Source organism: Euprymna scolopes, chromosome 29 (assembly GCF_053919585.1).
Source record: "Euprymna scolopes isolate OS-2025 chromosome 29, ASM5391958v1, whole genome shotgun sequence".
NCBI lineage: Eukaryota > Metazoa > Mollusca > Cephalopoda > Sepiida > Sepiolidae > Euprymna > Euprymna scolopes.
In genome coordinates, this window is record NC_136510.1 from 18,866,817 (window position 1) to 18,891,609 (window position 24,793).

General features: G+C 30.7%; 1 protein-coding gene across 1 annotated transcript in view; it reads left to right on the forward strand.

Annotated features, from left to right (window-relative positions):
* The window catches only part of LOC145252528 (PAX-interacting protein 1-like), a 69,233-nt gene that overhangs the window by 28,256 nt on the left and 16,184 nt on the right, over positions 1-24,793 (forward strand). Inside the window, exons 7-15 of the mRNA XM_080112076.1 lie at positions 4,697-4,823; positions 7,262-7,353; positions 8,371-8,466; positions 10,391-10,525; positions 13,570-13,691; positions 15,523-15,707; positions 19,214-19,257; positions 21,060-21,169; positions 23,808-23,901. Of these exons, the coding sequence (XP_079968202.1) occupies positions 4,697-4,823; positions 7,262-7,353; positions 8,371-8,466; positions 10,391-10,525; positions 13,570-13,691; positions 15,523-15,707; positions 19,214-19,257; positions 21,060-21,169; positions 23,808-23,901 (1,005 nt within the window). The remainder of the gene's footprint in view (positions 1-4,696; positions 4,824-7,261; positions 7,354-8,370; positions 8,467-10,390; positions 10,526-13,569; positions 13,692-15,522; positions 15,708-19,213; positions 19,258-21,059; positions 21,170-23,807; positions 23,902-24,793) is intronic.

A 24,793-nucleotide genomic window follows, 5' to 3' on the forward strand; every position in this document is an offset into this window, starting at 1 on the left:
TAACTTATATGGAATGTGTATGCCTTTTGTTGGTGGGAATGAACTTTCTGAACTTTTTCCATGCGGATTATATCCTGGTTGTGATAGTATCTGTGTAGACCCTCTATTGTTACCTACTATGTCTCCAAGCTAATAGAAGGTGGTGACAACGTCTAAAGATATGATGCCAAATGCAAAGTTGGTTTATTCAGGTGCAGAAGTTTTTATAACATGGACACACAAACTCAACATCAATCTGCCTGGCATAAAGTCTTTGTCAGACTGATTGTCAGGGATGTATCCTTGACTCGTATGCTTAAGTAAAAATTGCAACACTGATACGTAGTAAGAACTTAACTGATGTCTGCAACATATTTGCAGTTTTTGGAAAGTTATTTTATAAAAAATCCTGTTATCCTTTTGTTGTGTCTAAAGAAATCATTTGTCGGAATAATGAAATATTTGAGTAATAAGTAGACAAGCTCATTGTAAATTAAATACAATTTATTCATGGCAGAAACATTAATTATTTATAGGATATGCAGGTGTTAGCCCAGCCACCATATTATCCACTTTTTTTTTTTTTTTTTTTAAGAACTCCAATCTTGCTCTAGGATCTATAAAAGCAGTGATAACTTTTTTTTTTTTTTTTTGTTTTCCCTTTTGATCGTTAAACTTTTTCCCAGGATTTTGTACATATACAGGATAACAAAATTACAGTATTTGAAAGAATTCCTGTGGTAAGAATGAGAATTCTAAGGTATTGAAAGAGTGATAATACATTTTTTTTTTTTTTTTTTTTTTTTAACAAATGAAAATTATGCCAACTTCCTCTTTTGTAATGTAGGTCGGAATTAATGTAGGAAATTCTGAAATCAAATGAAATTGACTGATAATTTTCAGAAACACATGTCAATTATTGACAGAAATATTGGAATTATATGTAGTGGCTGTGTTTAGTCATATGGTGACTATAATCAACATTTTATTAATATAGATAGATATAATTTAAGAACAAATAGTTTTTAACATCAAACTCTAAGATTAATAAAATAAACAAAATCAATACAAAAACAAGTTATGGATAAGAATTCAAGCTTCTTGAAAAAATTATTTTTATAAACAAGCTTACGAAAGCCACTCGAGGATAAGATTTGCTATGATACACTGGGGCTGGGAATAAGTGATGATGGTTGTAAGCTATATAAATAAAGCGTTAAGTGTGTGTGCGTTTGTTTAGCTGATATACTCTTAAATTACTGGTCACATAATACTGAAATTAACAGGAAATAGTAATCATATATACCAAGAATGGTTTATAACGAGTAAGATATTTGTTTAGACGGATAAATAACGTGCACAGACAGTTAGCAAGTTGAAATACAAACTGTTCATTTCAACTTGCCAACAGTTTTACTTTCTGCGCATGCTCAAATTCAATTCATTTTTTTTTTTTTTTTTTTTTTTAAAGTTGTTTAAGATTAAATTTTTCTTGCCTATCTCTCAATAGCTGCATTGGTGGGAAACGTGGCTGGAGCGCTAAATGTTTTGATTTCGATTGATTTTTTTAACAACTTTTGAAATCAGTACCATATATTAGGTACACTATAAAATCCAATAGAGCATTGGCTCTGTAATAATAAATATGAAATCAGCATGAATTAAAATATAAGATGGATCAACAAGAATTTGCTTACATTAAACTTGAAAGTGGCAATGTTTAGTTAGCTGGAAAGAAACTTTCACTTCCTACCATGTGTGCATGATGGTAAGACAATGGAGATGGATGATAACTCAAACGTGGCGATGTATAATATATCTGGATGGCAAAGGTGATTTCATAGGACTCTAGTTGACCTTTGACAACTAAATATTTTCGTTTACTAGCCAAATAGAAAAGTTACTAGCCAAACTCACATGATTTTTAGAATATGACATCTTCGTTCTATGACGAGTATGTACATCATAAAGATTTTTCTGTGTTTTTTTTTAAATAAGTGTAATTCTAAATATACAACAAATTTTATGTTGATACTTGACGGTATAAACATTCTAATTTCTTCAGATGTTTTTTTTAAACATCCTTCGTTAAAAAAATATAAATAAAATAAATAAAAATAACACAAAGTTTGTTATTTTTATTTGTGTTTATCTCCAGCCCCGTGAATTAAATCGTTTGTATAGTGATATTATCTGTGCAAACATAGAGGCATAATTTGAGTTGTTCCAAAAGTAAAGTGTCCTATTTTTTTAACTCAAAAAGTTAGAGAGCTATGAAGATGGGAGTGTTACCATTAAAACAAACAACCATTTGTGCTCCAGAATTTATTTTTCTACATATTCACCATCATTCTTAATGCACTTTTATCAGGTGTTCAATGATACATCTCTGCTTCTGATGACGTGACAGGTGTTGCTTCTTAAAGTTTCATGTCCATATTTGCAACAGAGAGATGAGACTATCAGATTATGAATGCATAAACTCTGTCATCATAACATTACAATTTGCAATCCCCTTTGATCTATATGGATGGAATAAAAAAATAGGACACATTACTTATGAAACACCCCTCGTCTATAATATACTGTCAGAAATAACTTGCAATTTCAGGGCTCTACGGACAAATTTATCTATAGTTAACCTTTGACAATTAAATATTTTCATTTACTAGCCAAATAGAAAAGTTACTAGCCAAACCCACATGATTTTTAGAATATGACATCTTCGTTCTGTGACGAGTATGTAAATCATTTCTAAACATGCACCAAATTTTATGTTGAGACTTGAAGGTATAAACATTGTAATTTCAGATGTTTTATTTTTAAAGGGCCTTTATTTAAAAAAAAAAAGAAGTATATTGTTCTATTAAACTTATTGTTTAAATAATGTGACTTTGTTTTCTAAAAAAAACACTTGAAAAGATATTTTTCACTCAGTAGTGAGCTTTGGAGATTGTTGATGAAAGAAATGCAATCGCCAAAAGATAAGTGTTTCATTATTTCTAGGTGCCACTTTGAAAAGATCACTCACAAATGCGACTGTTTCACACGCAATGTAGAGCCCTGTTTCATCCGTAAAGTTATCGACTCCGCATCTTCACCAGGTTGGAAGAAACGTTGTGGTGGCCTACTCAAAACCTGGCTCGGAACGGTGAAGCATGATGCTGAACTTATTCTGGGCTCCGTCACTGGAACCATGAATGGCTTGCACTCCTAACAGGGGCAGCCTAGGATTGCCTGCCTGGTCAACCAGTGTTCGGGACATGATGAACTTGTTGAAAAGAGCTGTCCTAACAGGTGACTGTCACAACCATGACAGTGAAGTTATTCTTTAGGTTTTGTTTCCCTGCTGATGCCATTAGAGTATAGTATGGAGCAGGTGATTGTTGTGATTGTAAGAGTAAAAAGTGAATGGAGTAAGTTGAGGGAACTGTCATTACTAACCAGCAGAGAGTTACCATTGTCAACCAAAGGAAGATTCTATTATTTATATGTATGCGGTGTGATGTATGTAAATGAAACCTGACAAGTGACAGTTAAGAGCATTCATTGTATAAATAAAAGTGATACAAGAATTATATGATGAATGTTTAATGTGAGTTTTAAAGGCAGACTTAGTTCTGATGACCTCGGAGGAAGATTAAATCTGAATAGTATCGAGAGATCTGTGCAAAAGAGTAGACTTTGATGGTATGGCCACATAAAAAGAATGGATGAGAGTTCGTGGGTTAGATGTAGACCAGTTGAGGTAAAAGGGTTAGTTGACTCGGGAAGTCAAGAAAGACGTGGAAGTTATAAGAATAGATTTGAAAGAAAGAGGGATAAAGACCTGGCCAGAGATAGGTTAGTTTAGAAGTCAATTTGTAAAAGCCGTCTAACTCGTAAGTATATTATTCTGTCTTGATAGAATATTATTTTATGTAGTTTGGATATGAAAGGTATTTCAATATAATAGACAAAAAAATATAAAAAAAATATGAATTAAAATATAAGATGGATCAACAAGAATTTGCTTACATTAAACTTGAAAGTGGCAATGTTTAGTTAGCTGGAAAGAAACTTTCACTTCCTACCATGTGTGCATGATGGTAAGACAATGGAGATGGATGATAACAAAAAAATATTTGCTATTTTGTTTTTTTTACATTTATTAAAAAAAAGTTTCCTGTTGAATTATAGAGAGTAGAAAGTGAACCTTGAGATTACTTTCAGCAACCTCATGTTTTCCTTATTTTGTCCTTTAGTCCTCACATTCCATGAGTGATGTTTCTGACAAAGGGGGAAGAATTGATTTTTTTTCTGGGTTGGAATCTGTCCGTTTATCATTGGCTAGTTTTTGACTTTGAAGTATTATTTTTTAGCACCTTACATCCAGAGGTTTCATGCCTTGTCTGGAGCAATTTCCATAAAAAAAATTGTATTAGTGCACTTATTGATCTGTGCTGAAATAATGTTATTATTTAGAAAGTCATTCTTAACATTGGGAGAGGAGGGTGTTTTGTACCTATTCTGTACTTTAACCTTACAATTTTATAAAAACAAAACTTTAATTAAACTTTAAAATACTATTTAAAAAATAGCACAGCACTAGCACCAATATATATATATATATATATATATATATATATATATATATAAATAAACCAACAATGATGAAAATTGTATTTCAATTTATAAAAAAAATTTTATGAATCCATTTTATTTTTGTATCTTTCAGATCAGTCAAATGTTAGGCCTGCATGTTTTACCCCGTACGCAATCAAACGGAACTACAACTGCACCCCCTCCAAGCCAGTGCTCACCTGTGGCGACTCAGTATTGGGGGCATGATCCGGCAGATAAAAGTAAAGTTAATTTTTATTTGTTTTTTTTTTGTCTTAAGTGCTTTGACAGAATGTGCTCTGATGAACTTGCTGCACTTGTACCCCTCTCCCCCTTCAACTTAAATACCTCTGATCAACTTGCAGAGTTTTCACAATTTAAAAAGTCCTTCAATTTTTACCTTTGCCTTGAAAAGCCTTATTTTTGTTATTACTTTGAAAAATCCTTGAAAATATGGAAAATATCTTGAAAATGTCTTGAAAATTGCACTCTTTATGTTCAGTAAAAATTTTTGTCGAAAATTTTTTTTTAAATATTGAACATAAAATTTGGAATACATTGTTCTGAAATTGCATAGTAGTATGGTGGATGCAAGAGTTATGTTCCTTTATCACCAAAAATACTCTATTTGTGCTTTTGTTTACAATTTAATTTGGGTGGGGCACAAGAGGGAAGGAGTATTGACGGCTGTCATAAATAAAAATAAGTTCTCCCCTAAAAACCTTCCTTGTGTGGATGACACTCTCCGATTGTGGACCCTGAAATTATGATAACCGAAAATGATGCTGGCCAAGCCCCAAAAATGGACAGGAGGCAGCCATCTTGGTTAGAAATTTAAAAGCTGCAAAGAGAGTTAATATTTGAGATGCAATAAAAAGCATTTAAAACTATTTAAAAACACCAAAAAATGATGCAGGTTGATTGCAAAGTAACTTTTATTGGTTATGGTAACATTTATTTGTTGTATATTTGATTTTTGATCTTCCGCATCTTCAATTCCTTGTGAATAATTGTGTATACAGTTCCTACATTGACATCAAACTGTGCACTTGTCTCTATAGACCTATGATGGTCCTTAGTCATGAAATTCTTTATTTGGCCAATCAACTCTGGTGTTCTTACTTATTCCTTTCACACCTTTCATCATCCCTTATAGATTCCCTACCTTGAATCTCTTATGCCACCCAATAATTGATGCTTGATTCATGCAAGATGATCTAGAATCAGTCTGAAGCATTCCATATGTTTCTGTGGCATTTTTTCCAAGTTTAAAACAGAATTTTATTACATACCATTTTTCTAAAGTGTCCTCACTTCCAGATTGCATACTTTAGTAGGGTTCATTTTGATTCCTGCTGTAGCTGTTCATTTGAACCTGATATCATAAAAATTGGTCAGTCATCTCATAAGATATATAGCAATAACATACTGAATTTTCAAGAATCTGCAACAATTTTGTGAGGTGCCTTAAATAAGTTTTCAGACTTTTTTGTACAGACATTCTTCAGCCTCCAGCTCAAAACTTCCGATTTTGAAGCATGAAAACCAATGTCAGGCAGTACTTTGAAACAAATTGCTTTGGTGACATTATCTCCTCAATTATAAGCAAAAGGTGTTGAAAATAAGCAGTTTTGTTTACTTGACATTCTATTCTAGGGGTCTGAAATAGAACAAAATTATAAAAGTAACAAAAATGACTTATAAATATTAGAATAATAATAAAAAAAATGTGGTTCTAAAATATTTGATAAATATTTAACATTTTTTTAAATAAAATAATATAAAAAATAATAAAAAAATAACAATAAAATAATAAATAAAAAAAAATAATAAAAAAGTGCGTTGATTTAATTTCCAACCTAATAAATTATCCAAAGCATTTTCTTTCAAAAGATAAGAAAATTCTGGGGTCCTGTATACATAAAATCTCTGAAAAAAAAAATTCTAAAAATTTTAACTCTTTTATAATATAAAATTCACTTTGTGTGTGTGTGAGATTTCCTTCTTTATAGGTTCCTAAATTGCTGAACCTATCTTTTCAAAATTTCTTTTCCAATTTTCACACAAAGGTAATTTATATATCTGACAGTGTTCTTAGATATGTTTTGTACAGAAATTCATTTGATCTCAAAAATCAAAAAAATCCGATCTTAAAAATAGTCTTTATAGATAAAACACAACGGGAATATTTTATTTTACATCAGCCAAGGGAAATAATAAAGCCTCAGCAAATCATTTTTACCCCTCCCCCGAAGATAAAGCATATTTGACTACAAATCGAATGATCCTCTGTTCCACCTCACCATTTTATTTTAATATTTTCTTATTAATTGCTGCAAATCATTTCTTCGTTTGCATATTTTAAAACTAAATATTAATCAGAAGTGACTTTTCCAGGGCATTTATCAAGCTCAAATATAAGCTGACGTGATATAGTAAAACTAACACAGACGGAATTTGATGAATGACATCATTATTTTTTATTTTTAAATTTTTTTGCAAATTAGTCCACCGGGCAAATTATTGCTCGTAGTGTATATAATAATCAATAGAGGATTGATTCTATGATACATATGCAATCTGCATAAATTAAAATATCATGTTATGACCATGCAATGCCTAGCAACCAGCTAATCAGTTAAAAAAGTGCTCAAAATAAAACATCTTTTTTGTTTTTCAGTTAACCCTGAACTTCCTTTGATAGGATGCGTTTTCTACATAACTGATTATCACAAACTTTTAGGATCTGACAGAATTACTGTTTGGAAACAGGTAATATATTTCATTTTTTTTTTTTTTTTTTCTCACTTAAGCGCTAAAAGACTTAATTCTTCTCCAATAATGTTTCTGAAAAAAAAAAACTAATTTGTACAAACTTATTTTTAAAAACAATCCAGTGTTAAAACAACTCACAAAAAAACAAATACCAATGAATTTGCAATTTGAAAAAAAATCTTTAAAAAAAAACTGGCCCAAATAATCTCAAACTATTTGTAAAGAAGTTATTTATCCGATTCAATGACTTAACTACAATACAATTTTTATTTTGGTTCTTTTTCGTTATTTAATGAATTTCGAAATTTAAAATATTAAATTTCAAGTGAAACTAATCTACTGATTTGTCATGTTGCAGTAATGAAAATATCTAAAAATTACCAAAAATATCCAAAAATTTTAAAAAAATAAGGTAGAAAATTAATTATTAATGAAAACAGTTTTCGAATACAATTAGCGAAAATTAAGTTTTGTTAAATTGGCTGAAGAGTTTGTTTTCAGAAAATATTTACCTCCCTTCTGTTACAGTTAGAACTGTTTTTTTTATTTGCAAAACTCAATTTTCGCTAATTGTCCTCAAAAACTATTTTCATTAATAATTTTCTTCCTTATCATTTTTCGTAATTTTTGGATATGTTCATTGTGACATGACAATTCAGTAGGATACCATTGGCTTCATTTGAAATTTAATATTTCAATTTTAGAATTTTGCTACAATAACGAAGGACTATTATTTTTTTGACCTGATTACAAATTTTCAGAAATCAAATATATTAATTTTTTCTCAATATCCACTAACATCAAAGCAATCATTAGAAAATTTTTGGTTCATCAATTTTTTTTCGTGCAAAATCCATTTGGTGATCCTGATATTCAAGTAGTTGTGATTACGATGGGAGATAACTCGTGCTTTCCCTGTTTTAATTTATTATACATGTTATTTTATATATGTTATTTTATTATATATGTGAATAACATTTTTTTTTACAAATTGGTTATTTTTCTTTTTGTTAGATAATCGAACAGTTTGGTGGCCAAGTGGACAATTCTTATTCCAACCGTATCACACACGTCTTGTGTGCAAGTCAACAGAGTGATGTCTTCCACTTGGTTAGTAAAATAAATTTTTATTTATTTTGAAAAAGAATATTTGTAATTTAAGCAGAAATTTTTCTTTTTTCTCATGTCTTATCTATCTCTATTTCTATAAAGTTAAGTAGGTGCATATGTTTATATATTCCGATGCATAGGATTTATTTATTTTTATTTATTTTTTAAAAATTTACTTTCTTTACACCTTCATACTCGCTTTTAAAATGGCGACTTTATAGGTTTTCGGGTATGCTGAAAACGAATACCACATTTAAATTTGGTGCAGACAAGTAGCTTTTTGGATATTAAGGCTTTTATTATCCAATATATTACTTAATGAATGTCTGTGGCATTTGCCATTTTTAACATGAGGAGGAGGGGGCTGTTATGTAACATACACATTAATACTTTAGAGTAACGAAAAAACATGGCCATCAGTGAAAACAATGTATTACGTTGGATAATGAAAGTCTTAATATTCAAAAAACTACTTCTCTATGTCAAATTTAAATGTGATATTTGTTTTCAAGTCAGTAGATCAAAAATTTAAGAATAAGTAGGGTTGAAAACACTTTTAAAAGATTATGGCAAGCTGGCCTAATGGTTATCATACTTGACTTACTGTCTTTAGGTTTTAGTTTCAATCTCAGCTTGAATATTTTTTACTTACAAAAAATGAACTGTTTAGAAAAAAAACATAATATTTGCATGTACATGTCTCAGTTTCTTTCCGTTTTAAAAAAAAAAATTTTTTTTTAAGGAATTAAACATTACGTTTATGGGTATATCTGCTAGTCTATTGTATAAAGAGCAGTTGTCTGTGTGTTCGTATGTTTCTTTGTCCAGCTAAAAGTCTAAAACTACTAAACGAAGACCCATTAAATTGGTATTGTGTTCATCAGTGTTGTCCCAAATGAATAATATCTAAAATGTTGAAAAATTATTCTATGAGGGTCAGCTGAACCAGGTTTTGTACTAATTTGGGAAGTAAATGATGGCTCATTCCTAGATGAATCTATTATAGAAAGAACAGATGTGTGTGTCTAGCTAGAGGAATGGGTTGGGCAGAGGATAGGGAGAGATAAAGCAGGGGAGGTGAAAGAAAGATATATATATAGAGAGAAAGGTTCTAATAGAAATGTTACTTTTGCTCCAGGTAATGTTGGATAGCCTTGATAGTATATATAAATGACTTTGTTTGTGTGTAGAACGGTCTCTACCAAACTACTCTGTCGAGTTTTGATCTACAGATTTGAAACTTGATATATAGGGGATTAAGACTAGTGGAATTAAATTTGATTTGCTTTTTGGCTAGTGAAATAGCAGTTAAGAGGTTAAAATTAAAAAAAAAAAAAATCGAACTTGGCAGGTGTAAGTCAACTGTGTTATTTCTACGCATGTGCAAATATACATTTATATATTTGTTATTTTTTAAAGTTTTTATATCCATAACCAATAATGCACAAGATATTTTGGTTTCAATTCTAACTGATGGCACTCAGTCATTTGTTTTTTTTTTTCTATATAATAATAAATAAATATCTAAAATTTAGAAAAATTATTATTCATTCTCTTTTGGGTTAACTCGGCTAGGATTTGTCATGAGAGGTCAGTTTTTTTTACTATTATTACATACTGATTTGGAAATAAAGGAGTTGTCTGTGTGTATATGTATGTCCACTTAGAGAGGAATGGGCTGAATAAATATTTGGAGATATAAAAGAACTTGAAGCATAAAAACTTTTTTCAAAAGTACTGAATTCAGTATTAAATAATCTGAAATGGTGGATATATAAATATTTGTAAAAACAAAAATATTTAAATATAAATATTTGTAAAAAAAAAATATTTAAATGTAAATATTTTGTAAAAACAAAAAAAAAAACATCCTTTCAAGTTAACTTGCTCCTTTTCTTTCTCTCTTTTTAAAATATTTTGCCAGGCTCTTAGGGACCAGAAAAGAGTTGTAACAGCATATTGGTTGAACGATGTTCTGGTGAAGAAGAAAATGTTCCCTCCGTGCCAAGTGCTGCATCTACCAATCATTTACGGTGATAAGAAACCTTGTAATAATCAGGTGCGTACATAAATCATCACTGCAACTACACTATAATAACAAAATTTGGAAAACAAAAAAATCTATTAAAAAAAAAAAAAAAAAATTCGTATCTACAGACTTTTTGTCAGTTTCAACTGAAAACAATGATGTCTACTTAATTAGCATGTGAGAAGTACTTAAATATTATTGCATTATTTAAAAGGACACAAGTTTTCAATCTTTATTGTAAAAAAAAAAAAAAACCCTCATCATATTTCTTTGGGAACACATAACATTTGATGATTCCAAATTGGAATTTATTTCCGATTACGTATCCTGTTAAGAAAAGAAAAAAAAAATGCAATATGCTGGTCGTGGAATGTTATGACCCAAATGGCATGATAATCCAAGATTCTTTAATCAGTACCGTCGCGAAATAACCCAGAGCACAATTCAACAAAAAAATGACCAGACATAACAAGATTATACATATGTATTTATCATATATATATATACACATATATATACACACACACACACACACACACACACATCAACTATTTTATTGTGCAATAAAATTCAATAAACACAAAACAAAACATAAAATGCAGGATTCTTTCATTCTGCGTCTGCTCTCTGTGATGGTTGATTTCAGAATGATTATTTTTGAAAATAGTTTCTGCCTCGTGTGTTTCATTTGCGTGCCGACTTTTTTTTTTTTAGAAAGAACAAATATGGGGACGGTAAGGAGATAAAGAAATGTGACGTGACAAGGAGTGGAGGGGGCTGTCCATCTGCGCCATTTCTGTTAGTAACTTGATGTGTGGGTGTTATGAATTTGTTCCTTTTCCTCCCGCTCAAATAAAAATCTAATCAAGGAAATGGGGAATCTTTGTCATCACGCATTTTAACTTCTCTCGTAACCCTATTATCACTTAATTGCGCTCGCGCGTAACAGTATTGGCAATAGTTACACACTATTTATCTCCCCCTAGAACTCTTCAATGTTGTTGTTGTTTTTTTTTTGTTTTTTTTAGCCCAAAATTTTTTTCAGCAAAAAAAAGTTTTCTTTAATTTTTTTCTACCTTATCGTTTTTCATAATTTTTGGATATATTCATTACTGTGACATGACTATTAAGTAGAGACAATTGGTTTGCTTTGAAATCCAATATTAAAAATTTCGAATTTTGCTATTATAGTGTAGCTGTAGCAAATCATCTTGTGTATGATCGGTTAAAAAAGAAATTAATTTTACAGAATTTTCTTTTTCATATTTTCCCACACTAAGAAAAATTTGTTTATTATCTCTCTAAAAACCTGCATGTAGATTTTATAGAAATTTTCTTTTTTCCAAATTAAAAATTTCCTTTTTATCTTTTCACAAAAATTTGTTTAACCCTCATAGTGCAGTTGTTGAAAAATTGTGACATGTCTACTACGTCTAAATTTCACAATTTATTTACCACAAAACTGTTATTATTTGCAATATAAAAGCATAAATATGTACAATAAATTTAGCAATTAACTAATATGGACACGAGAAAATAACAATTCAGCACTCATATGGTTAAAAGACCCAAATGTGAGTCATATTTAGTTTTTAATTTTGTTTTAGAAAATAAAAAGGGAGTGGAAACCCTTCATGAAAATTCAGGTACCTCTGATTTTTGTGGAACTTTTAATGAGTATTAGACATCAATTAATAACAAGTTCTCCAGCTTCAGTTTCTTTGTAACATTTTAACAGGTTTTAAGAGGGCATAAATTGTGCACAACCGTCTGTTTCAAAATGCATTAAAAACTAGTTTTATTTGCAATAGAAGACAACAGCACAAATATACAATACGTTCAGCAAACTATTTTTCATTAAACATGGCTGCCATCACAATATATAAATTAATCAAATTTTACAATTTTGATAGTCTTACATGTATGCTACGAATCTCATATGCATTGTTTGAGCATACAATAACAGGTTAATTTAAAAATAGTAAAAAATAATTTAAAAAAAAAAAAAAAGAAGAAAATTCAGTGCTCAGAGTTGATTTCCTTTCAATGAGTACAAGATTATTGGGTACTTTTATAGTTTAATCAAGACATTAAAAAAAATGAAAATATTGAAAAAAGGTTATATTGTACGTATCCATTTTGGATTGAAGATCTCCGAAAAAGTTTTCACCTAATTTGATTGAGTAGTTTTTTTTTTTTTTTTTTTTTTTCAGCGGAAAAACGTTTTTATAACAGCTTGTTGAAGGTAGCCATCTTTGAATTTTTTGAACGTACCACGGGGAGATAACTAAGTTTAAAGTGCCGACACTCCCTCCCCATCTTTACTACTAGCTTTCCTTCTTAAAAATCAAACCTTTTGCTCGGTGTCATAACAAATTGTTTTTTGTTTTTTTTTTCACTGTAAAGAAAAACACTATTTGATGAAATGAGGTAAAAAAATTTTTTTTTTGGAAAACTTCATTCCATAACAGATACATACAATATAACCTTTTTTTTATATTTTTATTTTTTAATGTCTTGATTAAACTGTACAAGTACCGATTATTTTTCTTTTATTTCATAAAAAAAATTTAAACTTATTGTTTTACTAGCAGGGTTATCCAATGTTGTCTGGAAACCTAATTTATGTAAAGTATGTAGATTAGAGAAAAAGAAATCAATAAAACTAAACAATCTAACCGATTGATTCAAGATGGCAGATACAAAATTATAATGCAATACCAGACTTTTTTTTTTTTTTTTTTAATTTAGTATATTTTGGTAAATATCTTCAGGTCCACATTCAGATTTCGTATAATCTTCATGGCTGAAATTTGTGACTAAATCTGTTTTATTTTTTTTATTCCAAATAATACAGCTTATTCAGATTATCTGAATCCTGATCGAAATCAAAGGTTGCTCGAATGATGCGCATAGATTGCCCAAATAAAGAATCCTGATAATCAACAACAATGGTTGTACCGGGTTGAGTTGTCGTTCATAAACAGTAAACCACGTTTTAAAAAAATGAATAATTATGACATTATATAATTAAAACAAAAATGTTCTGTGTATATTTTTTTATTTTAAACTAGATAATTGCGATGACAAATTTTGATGGTGAGGAACGTGAGCGGGTAAAGCAGATGATTTTGGCGATTGGTGCTAAATACACGGGTTACTTAACGCATTGTAACTCTGTTCTTATATGTAAAAGGTAAGTTAAAACACATTTTTATGACTTTTTTGAATTTTGTACGTGAAACCTACCTTCATGGTCGTTGTTTTAAAAAGTTACCTGTTAAAAATGAAATAGATGAACCATAGATGGTTGTATTTCGACAGTTAACTCTGTAACTTTCCTAGACTCCATACAAGGCACAAAGCCATTTGATGTAAGGACTTTAAAAAAAAAAAAATAAGATATTACTTCAAGGTTAAAACCAAGCCAATGACAAATGTTATATGAGCAGAAAACAGCAATTCTTCTCCCTTTGTCAGAAACATTGCTCATGGAATGTAAGGACTAAAAAAGATGGTGATGATTTATTGCTTGTCACCTGAGACGTCCCTACTGGGAAATGACAGGTTCACTCATTGCTATTTTTTGTACTTTTTTAGAGTATCCCTCTTAAAGGATCTTGTTTTTCATGTGTTAAATTAATCATGTGTTACAACTTTTTTTTTTTTATGCAAGTAGCAATACCAGAAAACGTACCGTCCAACGCTGTACAATGTGCACACTGCTACTTAATGTAACAATCATAACTTTGAATCAGTGATTAGTAAATTTCTCTATCGTCCATAAAAATAAAACTTATATGACTGGATTCACATTAGATTCAGTTCTGTAAAATGGTATTTTAATATTTTGTTGTTATAATGTCTTTAAAATTTCATAATATCTTAAAAAGATTTGAAGATACACCTTTGTAAAGATGGGTTAGTCTAAAAAATTGTGTAAATTTTCTACCATTTTCCATCACAAGCTTAGACACATTTGAATAGGACTGACTTCAGATAAAATGTCCAGTGAACCCTGCATTTTTTTTTTGATATTTTGAATGTTGTCATAATTCCAGTTTTAATTACTCTATTTACAAAAACTAAAGATATTTTTTGTTTTTTATGTTGTTTTCAATGTTTAATTTGAGTTTCTTGGGTCTTAAGGAAAAAAAATGGTCTGGTAATATTAATGGAAATCACTCTAGACAAAGCATGAACCCACGTGAGGTAAGAAACTAAAAAGAAAAAGAAACCTACTACTCTAAGGTAAAAAAACTAGTCAATGATAAGTGTTAGGATGGATATTCCAACTCAGTATACATCAATTCTTTCCTCTTTGTCTGTAACATCACTTATGGAATGTGAGGACTGAAGGACAAAAAAGGGAGGCAAGAGTTATTTTACTATTTTTCTTGCTGCTGAGGATATAACAGAAACAAGTTTTACTTAAAAAATTTTTGGTGCTTATCTATATCAAAAACAAAGTAAAATAAAATAGGTATTATGTACATACTTGTGACAAAAACAAAAATATCATATTCCAAAAATCAAGGAAACTGAAGTCATTTTATTTTAAAATAAGAAAATTAAATTTCATAATTAACTAAGGAACAACTGTTTCATGACACCATTTTGAAAGCATTCTCAAAAAACAAGGGGGGATAGCTCAACATAATTCAAACTTCTGAGATTTTTTTGTTGTAATACCTATGAATTCTAATTAACTGCTTCAAAATTATTTTATTTATAAAAACTACTTGATCGATTTAAGTGATTTTTGGAATACAATATTTTTTTTATTTTCTTTCCATCATAAGTATGTACATTATACAGACTTTTCTTCTATTTTGTTTTTAATATAGGGGGAAATCTGGATGAGCCCTAAAATTTTCTTTTTGCTGTTGGATGTGTTTTTTCTTTCTTTTGAAGAGTGTTTTTTTTTTTTTTTTTTTTTTTTTTTTTGTGGGTGATATCAGTCAATTTTTAAAATAAAAACTATTTTATTCAATCTAAAAGAAAATGTACTTTGTTTTCATTTATAGACCTGAAGGCTTGAAATTTGAAAAAGCCAAAGAATGGCGAATTCCTGTTGTAAATACACAGTGGTTAGTCGATCTTGTTTTAGCTGAGCTTGATGCTTTGCGACTACCTGTCCCAAATAAATATCTACAGTTAGCGCAGGCAGAACCCTTCCAAATGGATCTGAGCAAAGTTGCACATTTGATGGGTAAGTTTTATTTGTGCTGGAACTTTTCTATTTGTATTATTTTTCCCCTTCTTTAAACAAGAGAATTTCTAATCAGTATATTTGATCCATCATATAGGAATCTAAACTTAGTGTCAATAAAATGATATCGAGCACATATTTTGTTTCTGAATTTTTTAGATTATTCATATTATTTGGATTCTTCAAATTACTGTTCAGGTCTTTAGTATTATATTCACAATGTTTCAGTTGATGTTAATTCAGACCTTCCTCAGGTGAATCTTGTCAAACTCTGAACTTTGTAACTCACAACTTGAATTTTACCATCTTCAGGAGGTTGAAGGTTCAATTTTCGTTGTGGGCAACACTTAAAAATACAATTGCAAATTATTTAGAACTTCTCAGTCATGGCTAACGGAACGAGAGCATGCCACTTCCATTGATTAAATATAGGATTCCTTTCGAAATTCAGTGCAGATTTACGAATTTAACAGATTCCAAAGTTTGATAAGATACACCTGAAGAAGGTTGGAGGTTACATCGGCCAAAGCATAAAAATAACACTCCAAATGAGAATAATAGTCTGAAGAATCCAAATGATATAAATATTGGATATTTAAAATGTAATATAATTCAGGATGTGCTAGTTATGTAAAAAAAAAAAAAGAAAAATTCACTACAAATTAAGTTAATGAATCTATAGGAAATAATGTCATAGGAAGTCTATAGTGATACTTGGTAAATAAGCTAATCAAATGTCTGTGTTTGTTTATATGCCAGCAACATTCATCCTAGGCAGGTTGAACAGACTTCCCTTGAAGGAGAAAATGTTGAGGCAATATTAAATTCACAAGTGCTTTCTAGTCACATGTATATCCCAGTCAGGGTAGATGATGACGTTAAGTTTTTGTAGTTCTTGTAGAGAAGTGTGTGGTATTCCTAAATGGTCACCCATCTGATACTGACCAGGCTCAACATTGCTTAACTTCGATGATCTGACAAGAACCGGTGTGTCAACATGATTGAAAAATATTACTGTATATCAAAAATTATGGAAAATCATCAAGTAGAATTTTAATAAAATGTCATTCCGAGTTTGTGAACTCTGAATGACATTTGCGTCAAGCCAACGTGTTGTAAATTATCTCCCTTTTAAATTGAAGATTACATACTGTCTTTTCATAGCATTCCTCCAAGTTTTTATCTTAACGAGTAGGTCTTCCATTGTTTCACAAGAAAGTACTAAGTCATCAGCATACAGCATCTCTTCTGAATATCCTGTACGGAACTCCCTGGACAATACTTCTAAGACACAAATGAAAAGCAGTGCACTCCCCTGATGTACTCCTGAGTTTCCTACTTTAACATTAAAGTTGTCATTAATTTATTGTTAATTGTAACATTACATTGCTTGAACGATCTTTACTATTTTTACGTTGTTTATGCAAAACCCACCAGAAACATCTCTTGCCTTTGCTTTCCTCAAATCCACAAAAGCAAAATACAGGTTCTTCTTCTTACTAACGTACTTTTGCATTTGTTCAAAAGAGTCGCCAACCTGATAGGTCTGGAACTGTCATCTAAGCTTCAACCTCTGTCTCATCGACAAAATGTTGCATCAGTCTGCCCGTTTTACAAGTATTTTCATGGTGAATGCTCTGACGAACTACAAACCCTTGTACCCCTTCGACGTAAATACCCCTGACAAACCCGACAAGCAGCAAAGTCTCACCCCTATACAGTAGAAATCCCTAAATGTAAGAAAGCCTTCTAACTGTACTGACATGCAGAAGTTCAAGTGTAATGTGAACAGACATCTTGCTGCTCAACTCCCTAGATAGTATCTCTGCAACTTATGTCCCTGATAGTAGCTCCCCCTACATCAGTGGCACTGTACCTTGTTTGGGGTAAAAAAAAAAATTTAAAAAAATTGGGATAAATATAATACCAATGTTATTACTATGCTCAGGTATTAAACCAAATTGCATTTCATTTATGCTCATCTGAACTTATTTATTGCTCGATTCTCTTAATCAGTTGCGATAATGTGAACAAATATTTATGATCAGACTAGACTTTTTAGCCCGTTAAAAAAGGGGGCAAAAATTATAGTTGACTTAAAATTAGTGTTGGGCCGATTAATCTGGAATCGGAAAAATCGACAAATTTGGGGGTATTGGAAGAATTGGTGCCTATTTTCCGATGCCAAAACAATTCTTTTTATTGTTTTTTTTTTTTTAATTTGATTTTATTTAAAGCAAAATCTTCCGTTGCGAGTAATGATGATAAAATAATAAATATTTATTGATTTTAAAACACCATTAAAGCTAAAATTGATAGATCATCCTCCACAATTGTATAAATTTACGTTTAGGAAAATATCTGCACATTTAACATGTTTTTTTTTTTTTTTTTTTTTTTTTTTTTTTTTCAGAAATCTGGGAAAATAACAATCTTTAAATATTTAGAGGTTTATAAGGAATCTGAATCAGTAATTGTATCAGAATTGGGAATTGTATTGGAATCGTCCAATCGCTACTTAAAATGAGTGCTTTATGCCAAATGCATGGTTGAAATAGTTAAATTTGTACTCATTTTTACATATAATAGTTATTCCTATTAATTCCTAACTGTACATTAAACTGATACCATAATACTTAGTTTGCTGCACTTAATCATAGCAAAGGTCCATACAAAATTTTAGCCAGATTGACATAGTAGTTTCTGAGAAAACTTCTAAAGTAAATGTGGTATTGTGGTGACCTAATCCCTATTAATACTTGTTCATTGAATGGATACCATAATACTTAATTTGCTCCACCTTATCATAATAAAGATCCTGACAAAATTTTGGATAGATCAGCCCGGTAGTTTTCAAGAAAAAGTGGAACAGACAAAGAGAAATATAGTATAAAAGATAAAGAATTCTTGATTGTAATGCTATAGAAAGAGCTATTTAATAGTTGAAAATCAAATGTTATCTTCAGGTTTTGCGAAAGGAAATGGATTTTATGGTGCATTATTATTTTGTTGTTAGAATGGTCAGTCTACCATTTGTTTGTTGTCTGGTTTTGGGAGCAGATAATCCAATAATTATCGTGATTGAAATGTGATAAAAACAAATTATCATTTCATTAAATGCTTTTCTCAATTTTTTACTTTTGTAAAATATTCAATATTTGATGACAAATATGCGGTCTGGTGCTACTAGATTGGGCTGTCTGAAGATACTGGCTTTCTGACCTAAAACGCATCGAACATTGATAATGTTTTCTTTTCCCTTTGCAGAACTTTGCAAAAACAAAAAGAATTTTCCTCTAAAACAACCAAACCAAACACCATGAATAAATATTTGAAGATATAAAGAACTTGAAGAATAAAAACTTTTTCCAAAATTACTGGATTTAGCATTAAATAACCTGAAAAGGGTTGATATACCATAAAAAAAAAACAATCAAACAATCGATCAATGTTTTTGCATATCTTTTATTCATGTATTTTCTTTTTTTTTTCTTTTTTTTCTTTAGTTGGTTGGTGCTCTCCACTGAAAATAACCAGAGATGCTTGGAAAGTGAGTTTTGATAACTTACATCTGTTTGTTTCTCCTTTTTTATATTTGTTCTTCTCTTGCTAATTCTTAAATTTAGTTCCTTTATTTACTTATTGGAAGAAATTTTAAATATTAGGATGTCAAATGTTTTGATTGGATGAGCAAAATGATTTGTTTGAATGAGAAAGAGAGGGCATATTTGAAATAGTCGGTAGTTCGAGCTGTAGCACAATAAAGGATAAATGGATAATTTAGCAGAAATTAATCGGATTCAAAATAAAGAAAAAGCAAAACGATTGTTATAATGCAATTTTGTGTTATGACACAAGTCAATGGACAATTATAAATTTGCTAACAAACTGGTTTCACCAGAATATTAAAGTCTTCATGTGGAAGAATGAGTATGATATAAAACCATAATGCAAGTGTGACAGTAAATTAGATGAAAAGTAGAGAGAACGCAGAGCAAGAGTTATATCAGAGACCAGGTGAATTTACATGAAGTCAGGCACTGTTTGCAAATACATACCGGACATCTTCACAGATAATCAAGTTAAAATTGAATGCCATGTCTGTGTGTTCACATAAATAAAACAAGAAAAAAGTTTTCATCCATTTTTTCTTGTCCTTTTTCCTTCCTTGTTTTTTCTTGTCCTTTTTCCTTCCTTGTTTTTTCTTGTCCTTTTCATTTCTCGTTTTTTCTTGTCCTTTTCATTTCTCGTTTTTTCTTGTCCTTTTCATTTCTCGTTTTTTCTTGCCCATTTTCATTTCTTGTTTTTTCTTTTCTCGTTTTTCATTTCTTGTTTTTTCTTGCCCATTTTCATTTCTTGTTTTTTCTTGCCCATTTTCATTTCTTGTTTTTTCTTTTCTCGTTTTTTCTTTTCTCGTTTTTTCTTGTCTTTTTTCATTTCTCGTTTTTTCTTGTCTTTTTTCATTTCTCGTTTTTTCTTGTCTTTTTTCATTTCTCGTTTTTTCTTGTCTTTTTTCATTTCTCGTTTTTTCTTGTCTTTTTTCATTTCTCGTTTTTTCTTGTCCTTTTCATTTCTCGTTTTTTCTTGCCCATTTTCATTTCTTGTTTTTTCTTTTCTCGTTTTTTCTTTTCTCGTTTTTTCTTTTCTCGTTTTTTCTTGTCTTTTTTCATTTCTCGTTTTTTCTTGTCTTTTTTCATTTCTCGTTTTTTCTTGTCTTTTTTCATTTCTCGTTTTTTCTTGTCTTTTTTCATTTCTCGTTTTTTCTTGTCTTTTTTCATTTCTCGTTTTTTCTTGTCTTTTTTCATTTCTCGTTTTTTCTTGTCCTTCATTTCTCGTTTTTTTCTTGTCCTTCTTGTTTTTTTCTTGTCCTTCTCGTTTTTTCTTGTCCTTCTCGTTTTTTCTTGTCCTTTTTCATTTCTTGTTTTTCCTTTCTCCTTTATTTTTTCGTTCTCCTTTCTCTCCTCTTGTTTTTTTTTTTCTTTCTCCTCTCTTGTATATTCTTTAGAATTTCTCTTTTCTATCTATCTCTGACCTCCTGTAGGTCTTTCTCTCTCAAACTGCTCTCCTCTGTTCCCCCCCCCCCCGGTCATTTCTTGTACACATATTCTTCTCTCATTCATCTTTCTCTTTCCTCTTCTCTTGGATCTTATTAATTTTTTTTTCATTCATTTGTAAACTTATTCAATAATACCTTTTTACACTCCTGAAAAAGGTTGTCATTCTACTGAAACATTATGAGTTGAATGAAATCTATTTCACAAAACATATTCTTGAATAACTTGACTATTTTTCATACAGTTTTCTTTTTTTTCCCCTTAATCTCAATTATCTATTTTTTTGTTTGTTTTGTAGAGATTCACTCCTTCCATCAAGAAAAATCTTTCTTCAAATGAAAACTTGGAAGATCCTTGCATGAAAACCTGTTCATCGGAAATAGATGGTCCCGCTAGAAAGAAACCAAGGTAGAGAGGTTTTCTAAATTTTTTTTTTAATTTACTCCCCTAACCTTCCCCAATGATTTAAGGTCACACAATAGTTTGTATTCATGAGGGCAGAGTTAAACACAAGTTTTACTCTGGATCGAGACACAAAACCAGTACTTGCTTATTATTATTTGAATCCCGAAGTACTTCTCGTTGTGAGCGTTATTCTCATATTTTGATCTATGTAACCTTTGACCTTTAGGTGTATCTAGTTGAACTCTGGAATCTGTCAGACTGAGGAATCTGCATGAGATTTTGAATGGACCTTTTATTTAATCTATGGTAGTAGCATGCTCTCATTACATCAGCAATGATCAGGTAGAAATCTGAAGTAATTCGCAATTGTATTTTTGAATGTTGACTGCACTGAGGATTGAACCTTCCACCCCCAGAAGAGTGTCACTTAGATCTGAATTTTACTTTATACTTTATCCGTTACGCTACACCACAAAAAGGCAAGGACTTGGCATAAGAGATTTTCATATGTTATTATTTATATGTTGCTGGGTTTTAATAAAGATAGCTTTGAGTAGTTTTTTTTTTTAAGTTGGGTTGTCTATATATCTATAAAATTGTGTGTGTGTGTGTGTGAAGACAATTTTCAACCTATATGCTCAACAAATTTTTAATCTACAGACTTGAAATTTGGTATATAGGGTATTCAGACATGTGGAAAACTTTTTAATTGGTTTTCATCTGGAAAAAAAGGGCTGCTAAAACGGCATAATTGAAACATTGATATGTGGTGGGGGTCATTGGATTTTTATGTTCGTCAAATTTCACGAATGTACATGCGTGAATTATTCGCATGACAGATTACTTATGTTAAGAATAAGTAGGTTTGAAAACACCTTTTAAAGATTGTTTCAAGCTGGCCTAATGATTATTGTACTTGACTCACTGAATATAGATTTTGGTTTTGATCTCAACTTTAGTATTTTTTTTTACTTACAAGAAATGAACTGTTTACAAAAACAAGAAATCTGCATTAATTAAAATATAATATTTATGCATATTTTATGACTGGGCAATGCTGAGCGGCCTGCTAGTAATATATATATATATATATATATATATATATATAGTCATCCACAGACAGCTGTTTCATTGTTTATGACTCATCAATGTGGCTAAATATATTAAGTGTATCTATGTTGCAATTTGAAACTCAAAAGATACATCGTCTGACATAGTGGTTAGAGCTACTATTAATTTGATAGCTGTTGGTTTGATCCCAGGCTTAGGATGGATGCTGGTCTAACCACACTGAAGAGTTATGATACAGTGGAACATTCTGTCTGTGGATGACTATATAAGATCCCCTTCTCAGATTGAGCACTCTTGGTAATGATATCACCTAGTGCTGCGACTAGAGGCATTAGATATTACTAGCAGTACTTGTCTTGATGGCCTGGTGGGTAGAGCTATTGACTTGATAGTTCGATCCTGGGCTTGGGATGGGTGCTGGTCTAGCCACACTGAAGAGCTGTGAAACAGTCTGTCTGTGGTTTACTTATATGTCAATTGAAAGAAGAAAAACAACCAAAAAGTTCAGTTAGTTATGTCTCCTTATAAATTTATTTCAACTCTATAGGCAATAGAGCATCTTCAGAATAGTAAGGCTGGCTAAAGACTAGCTTGACGAATGGATGAAAAATTTACTTGACGTCTTGGTGTTACTAAGGGGGATTGGAGAGGAAAAGGGACAAGGAAGAAAAAGATTCAGTACAAGGTCACCGATTCAGTGAAGATGTCAACTGCGCATCCATATACACTGGCCTAATGTATCAGACTGTTTCACCTATTTACATCGTTTGCAGGTCAAAGCTATAAGAGATATTGCTGTTCACGTTCATATAATTAAGTTTGATCACTTTTAAATTGTATGATTATGCAAAGAAAAATTTATCTTTAATTGACCTTAACTAAATATTATCGTTTACTAGCCAAATAGAAAAGTTTCTAGCCAAACCCACGTGATTTTTAGAATATGACATCTTCGTTCCCTGATGAGTACATACATCATAAAGATTTTTCTGTATTTTTAAAAAAACTTTTTTTAAACAAGTGTAGTTCTAAATATCCACCGAGTATTATGTTGAGACTTGAAAGTATATAAACATTCGAATTTCTTCAGATGTTTTTTTTTTTTTTTTTAACAGCCTTCATTAAAAAAAGAGTATATTATTCTATGAAACTTTTGTTGTTTAAATAATTTGGCTTAGCTTTGTTGAAAAAAAAAAGATAAAGGTTGAAATGACATTTTTTTACTCAGTAATAATGAGCTTTGGCAAATTGTCGGGGGCGGGGGGGCGCATAATCGCCAAAACATAAGTGTTTTATTATTTCTAGTCACCACTTGGAAAAATCACTCGCAAATGCGAGTGTTTCAGTTGCAATGTAAAGTCCTGTATAGTGTTTGTAGTCCTCAAACTACTTATTAACATTGTGTTGTTCAGATGATCAAATGAGATCATTGATTGATACTTCAACTTAGTGTAAATAGTTGATGAGCAATAAGTCTATTGTGTTATATACTAATTAATGTTATGCTTTTACTAAATCTATAGAATTTACATATTTTGAAACGACCATTTATATTTTCTCTCGTTTGCAGACTTATAAGTGAAGTTGTTCCTGCATCATCTACGATGAATCCAAGAGTTTTGTTCACCGGTTTTGGTCAGAGTATGGTGAACAAATTGCGAGTGGTATGAACAGATTTTTAAAAAAAATTTTTTTACCAAGTCACTACTTAACAAAGCTATAAAAGTTATTTGAGGATAAGAGTTAATGACTGAGAGATTCAGTTGAATGATGATTGAAACTGTATGTATGTTACCTTGTCTGTATGAGGGACAGTCTCTATGAAACTGCTGTCAATTTTTAGTCTACAGACTTGGAACTTGATATATAGGAGATTGAGACCTGTGAAAAAAAATTCAATTTGTTTTTTATCCAGTAAAAATAGCTGCTAAGGGGCCAAAATTTAAAAAAAAGAAAATGCAACTTGGCAGGCGTGAGTTGGCTTAAAGCTCTTTTATGCATGTGCAAATATACATTTATATGCTAAACTAGGTTCATTTTTATGGCTTTGATATTCACCTTTTGGTAACGAATAAGGCTGGACTGCTAAAAATTTTTGTTTTGATTCTAGCTGATGGCATCAAAGTTATATATATATATTGTTTTGTTTTGGTTTTAGCGATATGTTTTGAATGAATTCAATTATTTACGAAAGTGCATTTTTTTACCTAAATGCGAGTTGGGAATAATTTTCCCTTTTTAACCAATTTGGTACCCCCACATGGTGAGCGGTATATATATATATTATTTTTAAAATATAATTATCCACTGACACGTGTTTCATCATCTACGACTCATCAGTGGCTGTATCTGGCGAGATTCGAAATCAGGACCCAACGGTAATGAGCCTAAACCCTTACCCCTGGACCATCTCGCCGACTGTCTGGATAATTCGCGATTTACTTAGATGTTGTTTTGTTTTGGTTTTAGCGATATGTTTTGAATGAATTCAATTATTTACGAAAGTGCATTTTTTACCTAAAAAATAGACGTAGACGACGAAACATGTGTCAGTGG